The sequence below is a fragment of the Mesocricetus auratus genome, unplaced genomic scaffold (assembly GCF_017639785.1).
Source record: "Mesocricetus auratus isolate SY011 unplaced genomic scaffold, BCM_Maur_2.0 Super-Scaffold_100007, whole genome shotgun sequence".
In the NCBI taxonomy this organism is placed as follows: domain Eukaryota; kingdom Metazoa; phylum Chordata; class Mammalia; order Rodentia; family Cricetidae; genus Mesocricetus; species Mesocricetus auratus.
In genome coordinates this window covers 72,998,877-73,015,550 of record NW_024429191.1, presented here as the reverse complement: position 1 = coordinate 73,015,550, position 16,674 = coordinate 72,998,877, and the positions used below count along the sequence as shown (strand labels likewise).

Sequence of the window (16,674 nt, the reverse complement as noted above, 5' to 3'; positions counted from 1 at the left end):
CCTTCCTATTCCCCATTCTCATCTAACTAACACTGCTCTCCCTAGCCCACAAGCCATCACTACTGTTTTTCTTAAGGTTGAGAGGATGATTTCTGTTTTGGGAAACCCCTCCTGGCTGGGGTCTTCACTTAAGAAGATGCCTAAGGTCCAGCAAGTGCTCGGGTCCCTCATACTTTGGGAGGTGGGATGAGGCTGGTGATGGTAGAGGGACAGAGATAGTAACAGGGATTTGTGAGGATGAGGCATTTATAAATCCCATAGGGTTGCCACACAAGTACAGGTCCTGCTTGATTTCAGAGTGCTCCTAAGCACATGGGGAGGCTTAGAAAAGGCATTCTCTCGGGTCCTTACTTGGGAGATTATCCCAAAGCTGCACACTGCAGAGCCTGCCAGACTGTCTCCCTCTGCCCTTGTTAGGTCCCCCACAGAAAGGGTTCTCACTACCTGACCCTAGAGGTGTCCCCCATCATCCTTTCCATTCTAGCTTTGAAACACCCCCTTATGAACCCTGCCCTGACAGCCAGCACCAGCTCTTCCTTTGATTCATGCAACCAGAGAGACCATCCTTGGGAACACCACAGAGGACTCCCTTCTGAAGAACAGGGCAGCCAGCTTGGCAGCGGTGGTGCCCACCTTTAATCCCAGCACATAGGAGGCAGAGGCAGGAGGATCTCTGTAAATTCAAGGCCAGCCTGGTCTACAGAATGAGTCCCAGGACAGCCAGGACTACACAAAGAGACCTTGTCTCAAAAACAAAACAACAACAACAACCCCCCTCAAAGACCCCAAAAGAGCAGGACAGTGCTAGAGAAATGGAGGCTTGAAAAGCAATGTCCTCAGAAGTTAGTTCATAGCTCCAGCTCTAAGGAGGTAGGCATGGCTGGAACCTGGGGAAAGGTGGTCCCACTTGAAAATAGCATTTACCTACCAAGCAAACTTGCACACCTTTCCCAGCCAGCCTGAGAAAGAGGGTCTCCTACAGGGTCCCCTCTTCAGAGCTCCAGAGTTACAGGGTAGAGAACTCTATGTCAGTGGCAAGGCAGCATTTTCCTGGAGAACCTAATTTCTGTCCAGTCGGGGACACTTAAAAGCCGATTAGTTTTCTCCTGTCCATAAGGTGCTACAGTCCCTAAACATTCCCTGAGACTTTCTCTTTTTATTTATTTTCATTTTATATGTACCTGTGTACTGCCTGTGCACGTGTCTGGGACCCAGAAGCCAGAAAAGGATGTCAGATCCCCCGGAACTGGAATTACTTGTGGTTGTGAGCTGTCATGTGGGTGCTGGGAAATGAACCCAGTCCTCTGGAAGACTCAGCTCTCAACCACTGAGTCATCTCCCCATCCCCAGACTCTATTTTATAAGGCCTACATCTGCCTTCATCTACCCCTCCAGTCTTGTCTTTTTCTCTAATAGCTGTCTTCTCTCCCAACACTCTATCTTCCCTCTAAGTCCTGTGTGCGTGTGTGTGTGTGTGTGTGTGTGTGTGTGTGTGTGTGAAGATGGCTTGCACAACAGAGGGATCAACTGTGTTGGACTTGATAGGGAATCTGTGTAGACTTGTGGGATCAGGGATACAACTGGGCAGTGGTGGTAAATTTTTTTGCCTTTAATCCCATCTAGAGGCAGAGGCAGTCAGATCTCTAAGTTCAAGGCCAGCCTGGTCTACATTTCAGGACAGTCAGCACTACAGAGAAACTCTACTTGGAAAAAACAAACTTAACCACAACAAAAGAACTGTCTCACCAGGCGGTGGTGGCACATGCCTTTAATCCCAGAACTCAGGAGGCAGAGGCAGGCTGATCTCTAAGAATTGGAGACCAGACTGGTCTACAAGAGCTAGTTCCAGGATAGGTTCCAAGGCCACAGAGAAACCCTGTCTCGAAAAACCAAAAAATAAAAAATAAATAAAAATAAAAAATAAAAGGTCTTTCATTATGTGAAACAGTCTAGATATGTGCAGTAGGTATATGTTCATATATATTTATGTTTGGATTGCCTTATTTTTGAGAATGAATGTCAATGGTTTGACTTGTACATGGGCATGCGAAGAAGGAAAGTTCCATGTTTTTTAAATTAAAAAATATTACATTTATTTGTTTTGTGTTATGTCCGTGTGTGTGGATCCATGCATAACAAAACCCACGTGTGGAGGTCAGAAAATAGCTCTTGGGAGTCTGTTCTTTCCTTTCACCATATGGGTTCTGGGGAATCCAACTCGGATTGTTAGGTTTGATAAACGCCTTTATCTGCTAGATCACCTCATCAGCTTTAATACTGTGTTTTTATTCAAAGAGTTGCTCATATTTGGATATGCAGATGTAGATGTACCACATCTTAAAGTCTGTATTTGCGCCTGGCAGTGGTGGTGCATGCCTTTTATCCCAGCACTCAGGAGGCAAAGGCAGGCAGACCTGAGTTCGTGACCAGCCTGGTTTACAGAATGAGTTCCAGGAGCCAAGGCTACACAGAGAAACCCACTCTCCAGACGGTGGGAATGGGATGTCTGTGTTTGCAGGTCCATAAATGAGCCTCTTTTCATAGAGGGATATTGGTATCTGACAACATACATGTGGTGCTTAGATGAAGTTCCTGTGTATTTTTGCACATGTGATAACAGATGTTTGCAAGCATGGATACATGTTCATCAAGGCCTTGAGTACTGTTGAGGCAGGTCCTGCAAACAGCCTGGAAGTACACAAAGGAGCTAGCCATATTTTCTGTGTCCTTTCAGAATCCATCAAACTAGATTCACCCCCACTCCCAGATTTTGTCCCGGTTCAAGCGAGGCTACAGTTTGCGCAGAGTGCCAGGAAAGGCGGGGCTCAGTACCGGCGAATCCCAGACAGCAGATTCCCTCCAGCAGTCTCAAGGGCCTGCTGGATCTGTAGTGTCGCAACCAAATCGGGGCCCCTGGCGGAAGCGGAAGACTGCTTTGGGGGTGGTGAGGCGCAGTCGCGGCGGTCGCAGCGTGCCAGGCTCTGGGCACCCGGCGGAGGCGTGCGCGCCACGCGCGTGCGGGACAGGCTGGGCGCCAGGCGGCACCTCCAGCCCCCAGCGTCTGTTTACCAACAAACTGCCATCGCTCAGCAGCTCTGCATTCCAACGCGCTGAATAAGCACGCGGCCGGCGCTGGCGATCTACTTTCCACTCCCTCGCAGAGCCAAGGCAGCGTGGGGCCATGCGACCCGCAGAGCGCCAACACAGGTTCTGAATCCGCGCAGCGTCTCTAGTCACCACGCAGCTCTCCACGCTCCTTGCCCATCCCAGGTCCAATTTCCTAGCACTTTGGGCATTGTTAACGAGATTTCCTCACTCTACCGGTCCCCAGCAACTTGGGTAGGCGCCTAGGCGCACAGCCGGGAGCTCGCGCACCGCACCTCACCCCTCCCGTTTCCCCGGTGTGTGATAACCCGGGGAGGGGGGGGGCGGGCCCAGCTCTGGGCCTCCCTGAAGTCACCATGCGATAGCCAATCCGAGGTGTCTAAGTGGGCGGGGGACTCCGTGTGGTCCCGGGACCAGAATCCAGAGGAGAAGATGGGGACCCAGAACTTGAGGGGGGAGGGGAAAAGCCATGGGGCACCCCCAAACCCCTTTCTCGAGTTCGAGCTCTATGCCAGAAGAGGCTCAGAGAGACATTTTCCCTGGGATCTGAAGTATGGGGGTGGCTTGCTTGGGGTGAGGGGGCTCATCTGCCTCAGTTCTGGAAACTTTGAAAGGTGTTGGCATTGAGAGTAGAAGGCGTGTAGGGCCATGACCTAGACCCTGTGGCCTGGCACCGGCTGCAATGACCTCTTTACCCTGTCCCCTTCCTGGCCGCGTTGTCTTCCCGGACCTCGCCCCCGCCCGGTCGGTAGTGGCTGTCTACCCGCTTGGCCTGTCCTCCGAAACCGCAGCTTCCCCCATTTGTCCTACTCCCAGCCTGATGGCCACCTCCTGTCCTATTCCTACCTTGGGCCAGCAACTTCAGGAGACTCCTACCTGCCCAGCCCCAACTCCCGGCGGCGCCGGCTCAGTCCTTCCATCGGTCAGCTGAACGTCCTCAGGAACTCGAAGCAGGTAAGTGTGGACGCTGAGGCTCTACTCACCTCTGGGGTCTGAGTTGTGTTTTCATAAATTTCGCCCTCTTCTGCTTGCACGCAGCTAGCGGGATTCAAATGTTACTCGGATTCCACGGAATCTGCGGTAGGGGGAGGGAGAAGGGATGGGGGAGGAGCGGCGCGAGTTGATTTAGGTTTCCTTTTTAAATCCGACCTGGTTTCGATTTGCAGTTTTGTGAAGCCCGGCGGGAGGGCCCCCTATCCCATCCCCTGGAGCAGTGGAGTTGTGTGTGTACCTATGTATAACGGAAAACTGCCGTAATCCAGATATGGGGGTGACACCTAGCTCCTTTCCCGCGATTCTCTTATCCTTCACCCCATTCCCGACATCACCCTTCCCGAGTTTTGGTCCCAGAAACCATTTTGCAAGCCAAACACTACTAAACAGAAATCAGTTCCCAGCTGGAGGTAGGTAGGCAACTAGGCGGGGCTTCTTCTCCTTTCCTGGGCCCCACCCCCTCTTTTCGGCAGAGGTGCCTAACCTCGTCTGGTAGCTGGCCTCTGCAGAATCTGGGTGTAGGACCTTACCAACCATTATTCAAAGAATAAAGTTATGGGCTGCTCAGTCTCAAAGTCTTTCCTTGACCACCTCAGCCTTGCACCTAAGCCGTTCCTACCGTCTTCCCACTTACCTTTGGGATAGATTAGGCCCAGTTCCTGTTGTTGCCCGCAGCAAATCTGAGCTCCAGAGAAAGTGCTCCCTGGAAGGTCTCAGTGAAGGTGGTGGACTAGCCAGACTTCCTAGGCCTGACTTTTGCGTAGCCAAACTGATGGCCCTTGGCTGGCACTGCAAGGTATCCATAGACCCAGTTGTACCGACTTCCCCAATCCCATCGCTTTGCTCCAGTTGTCCTTGGCACGTCTGCCAGGCGACTTCCCAGTAGTCAGTCCCAAGTCTAGATGTCTCCCTCCTTTTCTCCTCTCACTCTGACATAAATTCATGAACCCCCAGAACCGAAAGTCGCCCTAGAATCTCAAATTCCTTGTTTTATGGTTGGAGAAACTGAGGTAGGAAGAAAGGATGTGAATTCATTTTCCTGGGGAAATGGAGCCAGGGAACTTTAGGGGACTTCTTAGAATCCCAGAAAGTTAACCCCTTCTGTGGCAGAGCTGGGGATGGGTTTGCTGGGTTGCTGGGTTTGGTTGGGGGAGGGACGGTGGTGGGGCAGGGTTTTTACACACCTCTGGAACTTTTCCTTTTAGATATGCTAATATGCACTGGGGAAATAGAAACAGGAGGAGCCTGAGTTTGAGGGCAGCCTAGGCAACGAGACATATGTGTGTGCACATGGGGACAATTTGCGTTTTTTTGGAAACCTGACTTTACCTTGAGAGATTTATTCTGGCAATAAGAAGGAGTTGCCTGTCTTGTCTTCCATATTTTGCCTTCCCTTGCTTGGTCCAATAACAATGGAATGGAGAATTCTAGTACATGCTTTTCCCGGATCCAACGAAAAACCACAGATGCTAGTGTTCACAAGCAAGTTCGTCTTTAAAATAGACCTTAGCATTTCATTATTGGAACTGTGTGGACTGTCCGTTCCTGAATGAACGACTGGAGAATGATAGAGGGCTTGGGATCTCCTAAATCCACACTACGAGTAAACTCCGTCCCGAGGAGGCGCTTGGCTCGCAGAGCGCCTCACCAACACCCCATTGAGGCTGCGGGTGTGGCGGCCGCGCCTTCAGGGAGGCCCTGGGGACCCGTTATCGCGACCGGGGTAGATCCAGTTGTGACTTGCCGCAACTAGTGTGGAGAAAGGCAGCTGTCCCGGAAGTCACCTAGAGGGTGATCTGCTTTGAAAGTTCAGCAGTCCAGACTGTCTTTCTTAGTTCTCTGCACGTCACCACCCGAACTGCGCGGTTCATGCCGCCAAGGAGGCGCGGATGGTCGCTTGGCTGCCAGCCTTAGGCGAGCGGTAGGGTGAAACTTAAAGAGGCAGGACAGGATCAGGCGAGAGCGGAAACCCAGTGGCTTTTCTAGGAATTGGCTGAGGCTGGGGTCGAAGGGCAGGATCTGAGAGCCCATGGGCCCCCAAGGTGCGGCGAAAGATGCGGGGCGCGGGGGGGGTGATGGTGGAGGCAATGGTGACTGCGGCCTGCAGTCAGGCACCCTGAGGTGTGCCGGGTGAACCCAGCTAGGGATGAATGGGGAGCAGGACGGAAGCCGGGTACAGGGACGTTCTGCTCGCTTTCACCTAGGGTCTCCTCAGCAGACAAGCACGGAATGAGGCGACTGTTACCCCAGCATTTTGTCATTCTGGGCGGGTATTTTGTCTCTTCATCCACACACTTCTCTCATCTTCTCGGACAGTCTCCATATCCCGTACAGTGACACAGGTTGGGGCCCAGATTTCAGGGAATGGAAACCCAAGGCCTCAACCGTGGCGCCACAAGCGGCAACTGAGCTTGGAGAACCAGGCTGGCAGGCAGGGGCGGTGCCAGAGGACAGGGACCAGATCTTATACCACTATTCCGCAACATGGCTGATGCGTTTTTCTGGAACACACACACACACACACACACACACACACACACACGCACGTCAGTCTGGCTTCAAGATCCCTGAAAAGGGCTCCTCTGAGCCAGCGGCTGAGGGGAAGAAAGGGATAGTCACTTTTACTGCAGGGTACACTAAGGCTCACTTTTCCAGCCTTGGTATTGTCATTCAAGGCAGATTTATACAGACCCCTTTCGGAAGCCACTACTGGTGAGCTTTGAGAATTACTTTTAGGTTCCTTGGGCCTTGGAGTAATTGCCCTCTTCATCTTCAAATCATAGCTTAGCCCTCCATGAGTCTTTTGCCTCTCTCTGCTCTATCCTAAGCAGGTACCTCCATAGCTATTGAACTCCAACCTCCCATTGTGGGAGCCACAGTACCCTTGCTCGGGGACCCTTAGTATTTCCTATTCCCAGGTCCCACAGTGGTAGCTTCAACAGGGTAAGAACTGCCACTTGAATTCACTGTTGCTGGTGTACACAGGAATTGAAATGCAGAGAAATAGGTACCCGCACACACTGAGACCCAGGTTGATGGTGGTGGCTGCTCTGGTTTTGCTGATTCCCCATGGCATGAACCTAGGGAAATGTCTGACTCACCTGGTCCCTCCTGCTTACAACACAGTCTTCTACTGCCTCCCAGAATTAGAGAAACCAGTGCTGTCCCTGGAGCCCTCCAAGCAGCTCTAGAACTGTCCACTCCAGCTGCAACTGCGACCCCTGAACCAGCCCCAGAAGATGGACTCACCCAAACCCAGGTAGGGCTGGCCAGTCCATCCTTGGGTGCAAAGCTTCCTAGTCCCTGGTTTCTGAGACCCCATGAGTCTGCTGACACAGCTCTCCTTGGAATGCCCATAGCTGATCCGTAGCAAGGGCTGGGGGCATATACTAGAGGAGAATTGGGAACGAGCAGAGGAGGACACCCAGACCCAAAGTTGGTACTGAGGGACTCCGAGAATGGAGGGCTTGAGCAAAGGCAGGACTCACTCTCTGTAGCTAGGTCTGTCTCCCATTCTCAACCCTTGAACAACTCTTCTATTCGGTCCTCTTTCTTCCCAAAGGTAAAGATCTGGTTTCAGAACAAACGCTTCAAACACAAGAAGCTCCTCAAAAAGAACTGTGGGGATCAGGAAGAAGACTTCTCTAGGAGACGCCCCTCCATCTCCCTGCTCTCCGATCTTCCATCCATCTGGGATCTCCCCCAGGCAGTTCCCCTGCCCACCAATGGCTGTGACAATGGCTTTAGAGCCTGGCCTCAGCATCATTCCTCGGAAGTGCTGTTCCTGCCTCACATGATGTGAGTCTGGAGAAGGGCTGGTCAGGCTCCAGTCCTCCTGTCAAGCCCAGAACCAGCTCACCTGCCCCCCTTCTGGGAGGAGAGGAAACCAGCTCCAGATGGATTTTCTCAAGACAAGAAGCAAAAGGAGGAAAAAGAAGGGAGTGGGAGTCTGGTTCTCCAAGCCAGATAGCTGAATCAAAGGCTTTAATCTTAGCAACCGTCCTCAGTGGGACAAAGGATTTAGAGAGAGCTTCACTGGCTAGAGTTTAGACTGCTATAGTCTTACCACTCTTTCCCCCTTCAAATGACTGAAGCCCCACCACAGCCTAGGATCTAAGCCAGGAAGAAAACAAATATTGTTTCTGGTGGGCACATTGGGCCCTACCAGGCCATCCATGAACAAAACCGGAAGTGAATACAGCCTCTGTTGGTGGCCACCATCAAGTCCCTGCTTTTCATCCACCAGTTATCAGCCCATCACCTCCCTAACTGGAGGTGGGGTCCAATGGTAGAGTAAGTGCTCAACATGCAAGAGGCCCCAGCACCAAAACAAAATATGGAGTGTAGGACCATGGGCAATTTGTGCTTCTCTCATTTAAAAGGCCCTCTACCCCCATATCTACCCATTTTGAGCTGACAAGTCCTGGGCTTAATCCTCCATATAATTCAACAGGTATGAAGAGCATAGGCTCCTCCATCCCTGATCCCTAACAAGTCCACCTGCACACATTCTTGGAAACCTAGAATGAGAAATGGGACAAACAGGCTCTTTGGATCAATGCAGATATTGCTGCCTCCAAATAATGGGGCAAATGTGCTGGGCGGTGGTGGCGCACGCCTTTAACCCGAGCACTCTGGAGGCAGAGGCAGGCCGATCCCTGTGAGTTCAAGGCCAGCCTGGTCTACAGAGCGAATTCCAGGAAAGCCAGGGCTGTTACACAGAGAAACCCTGTCTTGAAAAACCAAAATAATAATAATAACAACAACAACAACAACAGGGTAGGCTTGGCACTTCAGCTCCTCACAGTTGCTTCTGTCCAAGAATCTGCTCCAGTTCACCATTATCTGTCCAGCGTCCCCAGGCACTTGTCATCTCTCAAACCACAAGCTTCAGAGATTAAAATGTATACAAAACAAAACAGCCTCAGTGTCCTGGGTGTTATGCATTATTGTCTCCCGGATTCATCCTGGTTGTTGCTAGTTATTCATCTTTTCTGTCATCTTATACATCCTCTCCTTGACCAGAAGTCATAGACACTAGATTCTTTTTTTTTTTTTTTTTTTTTTTTTTTTTTTTGGTTTTACGAGACAGGGTTTCTCTGTTTTGGAGGCTGTCAGTCGAGCCTGGCCTCAAACTCACAGAGATCCGCCTGCCTCTGCCTCCCAAGTGCTGGGATTAAAGGCGTGCGCCACCAACACCCTGCTTAGATTCTTTTTTTAATGATTTGTTATTTTTATTTTATGTGCATTGGTGTTTTGCCTGCACATATGTCTGTGTGAGGGTATGTGGGCACTAGGAATTGAACCCAGGTCTTCTGGAAGAACAGCTGGTGCTCTTAACCACTGAGTCATCTCTCCAGCTCAACACTAGATTCTTGTTATGCCCCTGCCACCAGCTAACTCTGTGTTTCTAGCTCTGGAATATCCTAACAGTGCCCATAGCATCATACGAAATGCTCATATAGGGAATGGCCAACGTCAGAGTGGTCTTTCCCATCAGTTACCCTCTGGGCCAGCTATGGAGGGAGCTGGTTACCTCACAGCCACCATGTTCTACTTAGTCCAGGCTTACCTTGGGAGAGGACTGAGCTTCCAGTCCTTCTGGAAGAAGTGAGTTTCTGGGGGTAGAATGGCTTCAGACTACAGAAAGGGGTGAGGGGAAGAAAAAATACTAGAAGGACCTGGAATTCTCCATCTAATACACATCTATGGTTCTCCGGCTGGGTAGGTCCTAGGGATACCACCTTGACAGGGACGGATGCTTCGGGCTAACATGTGGCTGAACAGATGACCGGAGGCATTGTGACAGAGGCAGAGGAAAAGCAGGACAGAGGCCATGTGGGTACCACCCGGAAGCCAGCGTGGGCTGGTGGGGTTAGGCCTGGGTGGGAAGTCTGGTGAGTTCCCAGAGCGTCGGGACCTGGCGGCACTGTGATTCACTCAGTGCCACAGCTCCTACCACACATGGGGGGGGGGGCAAGGACAGGGTCAGTCATTCAGGGAATTCAGCCCAGAGTAGCCCCAGGGGCTGGGGAGGGGCCTCCAATTCCAGGCAAAAGGCTTCAAAGGCTAGCTTCCCTCCCACTGCCTGAACCTGTTCCCAATCACAGCAAATGGAGGGCACCAGTCCCTGGCTGAAAAGCCCAGTAGGGCACCTCCAGTCAACCCCAGGCTAGAAAGAAGCTCGGCTGGGGTCATAGGGAGGACAGAGAGGGTATCACAGTCAGTGAAGTGTCTCACCTAGGGATGGCTGCAAACATCCCTTCTTTGCTCCTCGACTGAGTCAGTGGTCACACCCACTCCCCCAAAGATACACCAAAGATTTTCCTGTGGGCAGCAAATGCCAGATCATAGAGCAGAGCGGAGTGAGTGTGCCCACTGGAAAGATTCTTTCCCTTTCTTCCTTTCAAATCCTCCCCCTGACCCTGGGACCCTGGCTCCAATTCTCTAAAGGGTGGCTGGCCCCTAATGGCTCCCCTGGGTCTTCTCTGAGGCCAAGGGCCCTGGGGGTAGCTGTTCCCTGCCATGCAGGCTACACACTCCTCTTTCCACAGAGCAAGATAAGATCTACCGCCCCATCTCGGAAAGCCTCCAAAGGCAGATTAATTGGACAGCCCAACACGAGTCGCATAGTTAAAACAACAGCCTGGGTTGTAAAGTTAAGTAGCAGTAGTGTAATTGCTCTCTCAGCCAGGGACCAGCTGAGCCTGCGGCACCCCCATTCCCTTACCCCTTTCCAGGGAAAATGAGCCACTTTTCCATTTAGGAGCTGGTCCAGTTGCCTTGGACTTCTGGGTGGTGATGAACCTGGAGGAATTCCAAGAGGAAAGGAGCCTGCCTCCACTTCTCTAGCCACCAGGGTTACTGCGGGGGAAGCCTCCGGTTTCTTCCCAGGATGAGGCTCCATCGGGGACACAGGATCAACAAAGGAAAGGGAAGACTGAAGGTAGACTTTGGCCTCCAAAGAGTCCCAGCAGTGATGCTTGCTTTGTGACTTTTGGTGAGTTTCTTACTCTTACCCTCTCTGTGTTTATTTCTCATCCCCTCAGACAAGAACGTTACTAGGACTTGCTTCTCCATAAGGTTTGTGATGATGAAATGAGATAGTACTTGTCACGGCCTTGACATGGTGTCTGGAACACAGCGACCACTTTATAAATGGCATTCACGTCTGAGGCTGTGATGACAGGAGGGGCTGCTCACTCTGAGCCGGAGTTCCTATAACCATCTATTTATCGCTTGCTTAGGTAGCTCGCCCTGCCTCCCCAAGGTAGGGAGGAAGGATGGGGCTGGGAATACACGCCAGCACCTCTCAGCTGCCACTGCTGGAGACAAGGACTTGGGCAATGTCCCCCACTCAAAGTGGGCAGTGGCTTGCCCATCTAAAATCAGTGGAGGCTGCAAAGCCGGCAGTGTGTCCAGGGAAATGCTGTCACTTCCATGATCTCAGCCCCAGGAAAGCAATCTCCTTCTGGGTAACTCACCCCCCCCTCCACTCCCCTGTACTATTTTAAGGTATGGCCCCCCATTCTCTCCCCAGACCAAATGAGATTCAATTAATTCAATTAAAGCAATTTTGGAAGCAGCTCCTGAAGGCTTTGGATGTGAGATAATTACCAGTAATTTGCTTCTGTGAAGAGGAAAAGGTTACACAGGGTCTAGAGTGGGGAAGGAGAAGCCCCCTCCTCACCAAATGCACCCAGATCTAGAAGGATTCCACACAGCAATCTTAGCTGCCCTCCCATTGGCCAAATTGCTTGCAGGTGGGAATAGGGGAAAAGTAGCAAAGAGAGGAGGATGGGAAGACACTGGAATGACAGGCTGCCCCTCCTCCATCCGTGAATCCGTTTTGCCCCGGTGAGGTGGAGGTGGGGAGCTATCCCTCCCCTCCCCCCACAACACTACAGGGCTTCATAGCTATAGCAGCTGATTACTCAGCCCCAGACTCCTTGGATTTCGGATGCCTGGGCTTGCCTCTGGGATTGGATCCAGAGGCAATGGAATGTTATCCAGGTAACTGAGGCCTGTGTAGAGGGATCTTCAGAGATCAAGGACCTTCCTAGAATTTATAGGGGATATGGGTCAATGGGGCAGGAACCACTGAAGGTGGACAGTGACTACCTGTTCCCAAGTCTCATGAGATGCCCTTTCTGTACCCTCCTATACTCCAACACTTTGTGGTTCTGGCCAGAGTCTAATCGAAATCTCTTCCATTGTCTTGGCAGAAAATCTACTGTCAACTTTCCGGCCCCAGGGCCACTGAAGCTTCTTCCTCCCCAATAGCATATTACAGGTTCCTCCCCACCTCACTTTTCTGGAAGAGTCCTTTCCTTGCCAGGCCTCAAGTATTCTAGAAGCAGAGGAAGGTAGGGCTGGAGATCGAGGAAGCTAGCCTGCCCCATTCCTTGGGGTATAATTCTAGGATATAACGCCTTAACAATTAGGATGCAGAAGAGAAAGTCACTCGTCCAGAAATGCCTATCGTGCCCCATCTTTCGTCTTCCCAGAAGGGGTCCTTTGGCCTTCTTTTTCTCCCACTGCATCCCTTCTCCCAGCTGCAGGACTGTTGGAGGCGGGGCCAGTGAATCCTTGATGGTTGCTGCCTCTTCACAATGGACAAACTTGGAGAAGGATGCCTGTGTCTCTGACATCTCATGCCTCTAGCTCCCATGCTCCAAACAGCTCAGATCCAGCACAAATGGAGGAATACAAAGACCTCATCATTCCAGAGTTCATGCCAACAGGTCAGCCTAAGGACCCTAGCACAGGGGTAACAAGAATGTTGGGAGATAGAGACAAGAGAATCGGGAGTTCAGGTTCATCCTCAGCTACATTACAAGTTCAAAGCCAGCCTGGGCTACATGAGACTCCGTCAAGGAAGGAAGTGTCGCAGGAAGAAAAAGAAAACTAGTAAGAGGTTAGTGTGATAGTATATGTCTTTAATCCCAGCATTCTGGAGTCCCAGGCCAGCCGGAACTACATGGGGCACCCCATTTCAAAAATAAATTAAATAATAAGTAAATAAATACATATATTAAGAAAAGAAGTCTGCAGTTTCTCTCTATCATTTCATTGTTTCTCTTTCTGTGTGTGTGTCTGTCTGTCTGGTCTGTCTCTCTCTGTCTCTGTCTCTGTGTGTGTGTGTGTGTGTGTGTGTGTGTGTGTGCAATGTGTGTACAGGAACACAGATCTCTTTATTTCGATCCTCTGACTTTTCTCTTACCCCATCCCTTTCCCTGGCTAATGTTTTCTGGACATGTTTCCCTAGGTGCTTCTGGGGAAGGAGGCTGAATGGCCACAGAAATCCAATAAATGGATGATTTCATTTTCTTTGCTTGTAGAAACCTTGCCTGCTTCTTTCTCCAAGCTCTGGTTAGAACTGCCACCCCCAGCTCCTCCTGGCACACCCATGGCTCCCAGTCAGACCCACAGCACCCAGCGCTGCCACTCAAAGGCTAGTCAAGAGTGGGGCTTTGGACCCCTCTGTTCCCCTGTTGTGACACTGACTCCAGCCTAAGGGAGGGGCAAAGGGACCCAGGGTCCCTGGCTGACAAAGAAGGCTATATATAGGCTTAGAGCCCTGTGTTTGCTACAGTTTGCTGGGTGACCTGGAGAAGTTACATACTCTCTGAGACTCACATGACTCCCTGTTTGGTAGGGACAGGTGCTGTTACCACCACTTTCCCCTCAAGGCTAGAGTTTTCTAAGGCAGACCTCAGAGTCTCCCATTAGACTGACAGCTCTCCAGGAATACGACTCTGCTTCCTGGAATCAGATAGGATGCATTCTGCAGCTTTTTGCAACCCCGCAGTTGGCTGACATTGACTGCTGAGCCACTGGGCCAGGTCGGACTGGCCCAGAAAGAGTAAAGGAGTGGGCCCCTTGGAGAATGGCAGTCCTCAGCTTCTCTGGCTCCCAAATGGAGAGATGAGTTCATCCCCAGGGGATGGTGGGACTCTGCAGAGTCCACACAGGACATGTTCCCTTCTGGACTGACTCAGCGGGACCGTAGGGAGATGCTCGCTTGCCACTGCCCAGAAACAAATTGTTCTGTTTGCGGCCCCCATTGGCAAGCCCATGACTAAAACACAAGGCAAATGATTAGGTTCAAGTGTGATACCCTGGTCTCGTTCTGTGTTCACACAATGGGAGGGAAGACAATTTACATGCTCCCCCCAGACCGAGGTAGCCAAAGATCACTCTGAGGCTCCAACTCAGTAGCTACTTTCTCTACCTAGTCATACTTTCCCCAACCCTGAGGTCCCCTTTATGAGGAGGGGCTGAGCGAGCCAGCACAAAGGGTGGGCAGTGGAGAGAGTCTGAATGGGCAGCTGATTCTTCTTCCTCTTCCCTCCAGCAAGGCCTACACGGCCACTGGCCCATTCCTCTTTGGACAGAGGAGCCGCTCTGGGTCTCTGCAAGCTGGGGCCTGCCATCAACTGCTCCTCCCAGCCCTGGAGCTGTCGGGAATTCTTTGCTCCAACAGATCCTCAGGGAAGCCAGACTGTACGCGGCTCCTGACATGCCTCTGCCTAATGCCTGTCACATTCCCTGAGCCCAGGGGGATCAGCTGTGTCCACCAATGCAGGGCCTTCCACCCCTGTGACCCTAGGCCTTTGACTTATCTCCTCAAGGCTGGTGCCTCCCTCCCCAAACCTGGAATTCTGCCTTAAGACTCAGCTCTAGGCCCTTCCAGCCTTTGGCAACTCCATCTGGAAAATAAGAAGTAAACCCCCTTGCACTGCTAAGAAAATTTACCTTCTCTCCTAGTCAGACTTTATCATAGGTCTTCTAGAGTGCAGACATTCAGCTGAGAGACTCAGGGTAGGGTACTTTATCCCTCTGTGTTTAATTTCCTCACCTTTGCATCAGGGCTAATGAGCAAAATAACGCATCCAGGAACCAGGGGTTTGACTCGGTTGGTAGAGCTCTTTCTCTCTTTCCTTCTCTCTCTCTCTCTCTCTCTCTCTCTCTCTCTCTCTCTCTCTCTCTCTCTCTCTCTCTTCCTTTCTTCCTTCCTTTCTTCTTTGTTTTTTTTTGGACAGGGTTTCTCTGTATAACAGCTCTGGCTGTCCTGGAACTCACTTTGTAGACCAGGCTTGGCCTTGAACTCACAACTCCCTACGTTCTCCTTCTGAGTGTTGAGGCTGCAGGAATGTTCCACCGTGTCATCCGGACTTCATTCATGAAACATCTCTCTACCTCTAACCCCAGGGGACCTCCATCAGACACAGGAGAAGGGAAACACAACTGTTTTCTTTGGTATTTTGATTGACACCTAGAAATTCTGAGAATTCTACAGAATTGAACACACACACACACACACATACACACACACACCTCCTAAGATTAAGAGGCTTAATGTGACCAGATGTTTGTGGCGCATGCCTTTAATCCCAGCATTCAGGAGGCAGAGGCAGGCAGATCTCTGTGAGTTTGTGGCTAGCCTGGTCTACAGAGTGAGTTCCAGGGCAACCTCCAAAGCTACAGAGTAAATAACCCTGTCTCAGAGAGAGAGAGAGAGAGAGAGAGACTTAATGTGGTGACTAAATACAGGATACATATAAGACCTCAGTCAATTCTCTAGTGTGGCAATAAAGGAGGAAAAGTATCTCCCTTTAAGGGAAATGTAAAACAACAAGCAGCTGTCAGGATATACTCATGACTCTTATCATTGCCCTTTCTAAGTGACTTTCTCTTCACGAAAGCTGAGGCACAGCAGGTTTACATCCGAATCAATAAGGTCCTTTCACCATAGAAGAATGCTCTTTTTTTTTAAAAGATTTTTGAGACAGGATTTCTCTGTATTGCTTTGGAGGCAGTCCTGGAAGTTGCTCTGTAGAACAGGCTGACCTCAAACTCACAGAGATCCACCTGCCTCTCTGCCTCTGCCTCACGAGTGCTGGGATCAAAGGTGTGCACCACCAACGCCTGGCTGAAGAATTCTTTTTAGAATTTGTGCTCATGTGTACACGTGCGTGTGTGTGTGTGTGCGTGTGCGTGTGCGTGTGTGTGTGTGTGTGTGTGTGTATTTGCAAGCACAAGTATGCTACAACTTTTGTAGTCAGTTCTCTCTAGCCCTCTTGTTTCTACTGTTTGGGATACTCTAGACTAACTGACCTAGGACCTTCCCACATTCTGGGGTCCATCTCTGCCTCCCAAATCACTGTAGGAGTGTTAGCATTACAGATGTGTACACCCATCATTGCATCAGGCTCTGCTGCTGCTTCTCCTCTTCCTCCTCCTCTTCCTCCTTCTCCTCCTCCTCCTCCTTCTCATTGGTTAGTTTCAGCATTCAAACTCAGGTCCTCTGCTTGTGTGGCAAGCACTTTTATCCACAGGGTCGTAGCACCAGCCACATAAAGAGGAATTCTACAGGAGACCACCTCCCACAGAGGAGAAAGGCATGCCTTTGGATGTCCATTGCGGGTCCTAGGGTCACCAGGAGTGTCTGATTTACCCATAGGTGATTTAATGGAAAGGAACAGCAGGATGAGCTCTCATCATGATGCCAAGCTTTGTGCCAAGCCCTCCATATGCTTATGCACTATCCCATCTCATTTCTTCAGCAGCCCT

General features: G+C 50.9%; 1 protein-coding gene across 1 annotated transcript; it reads left to right on the top strand.

The window, feature by feature from the left end:
* Positions 1-3,215: 3,215 nt before the first annotated feature.
* Positions 3,216-9,012, top strand: Dlx4 (distal-less homeobox 4). Its single transcript, XM_040748052.1, is given in 5 exon segments — positions 3,216-3,902; positions 3,905-3,988; positions 3,991-4,059; positions 7,243-7,279; positions 7,600-9,012. Coding segments are annotated over 5 exon segments (606 nt in total). The 5' UTR covers positions 3,216-3,787; the 3' UTR covers positions 7,901-9,012.
* The last annotated feature ends 7,662 nt before the right edge of the window (positions 9,013-16,674 follow it).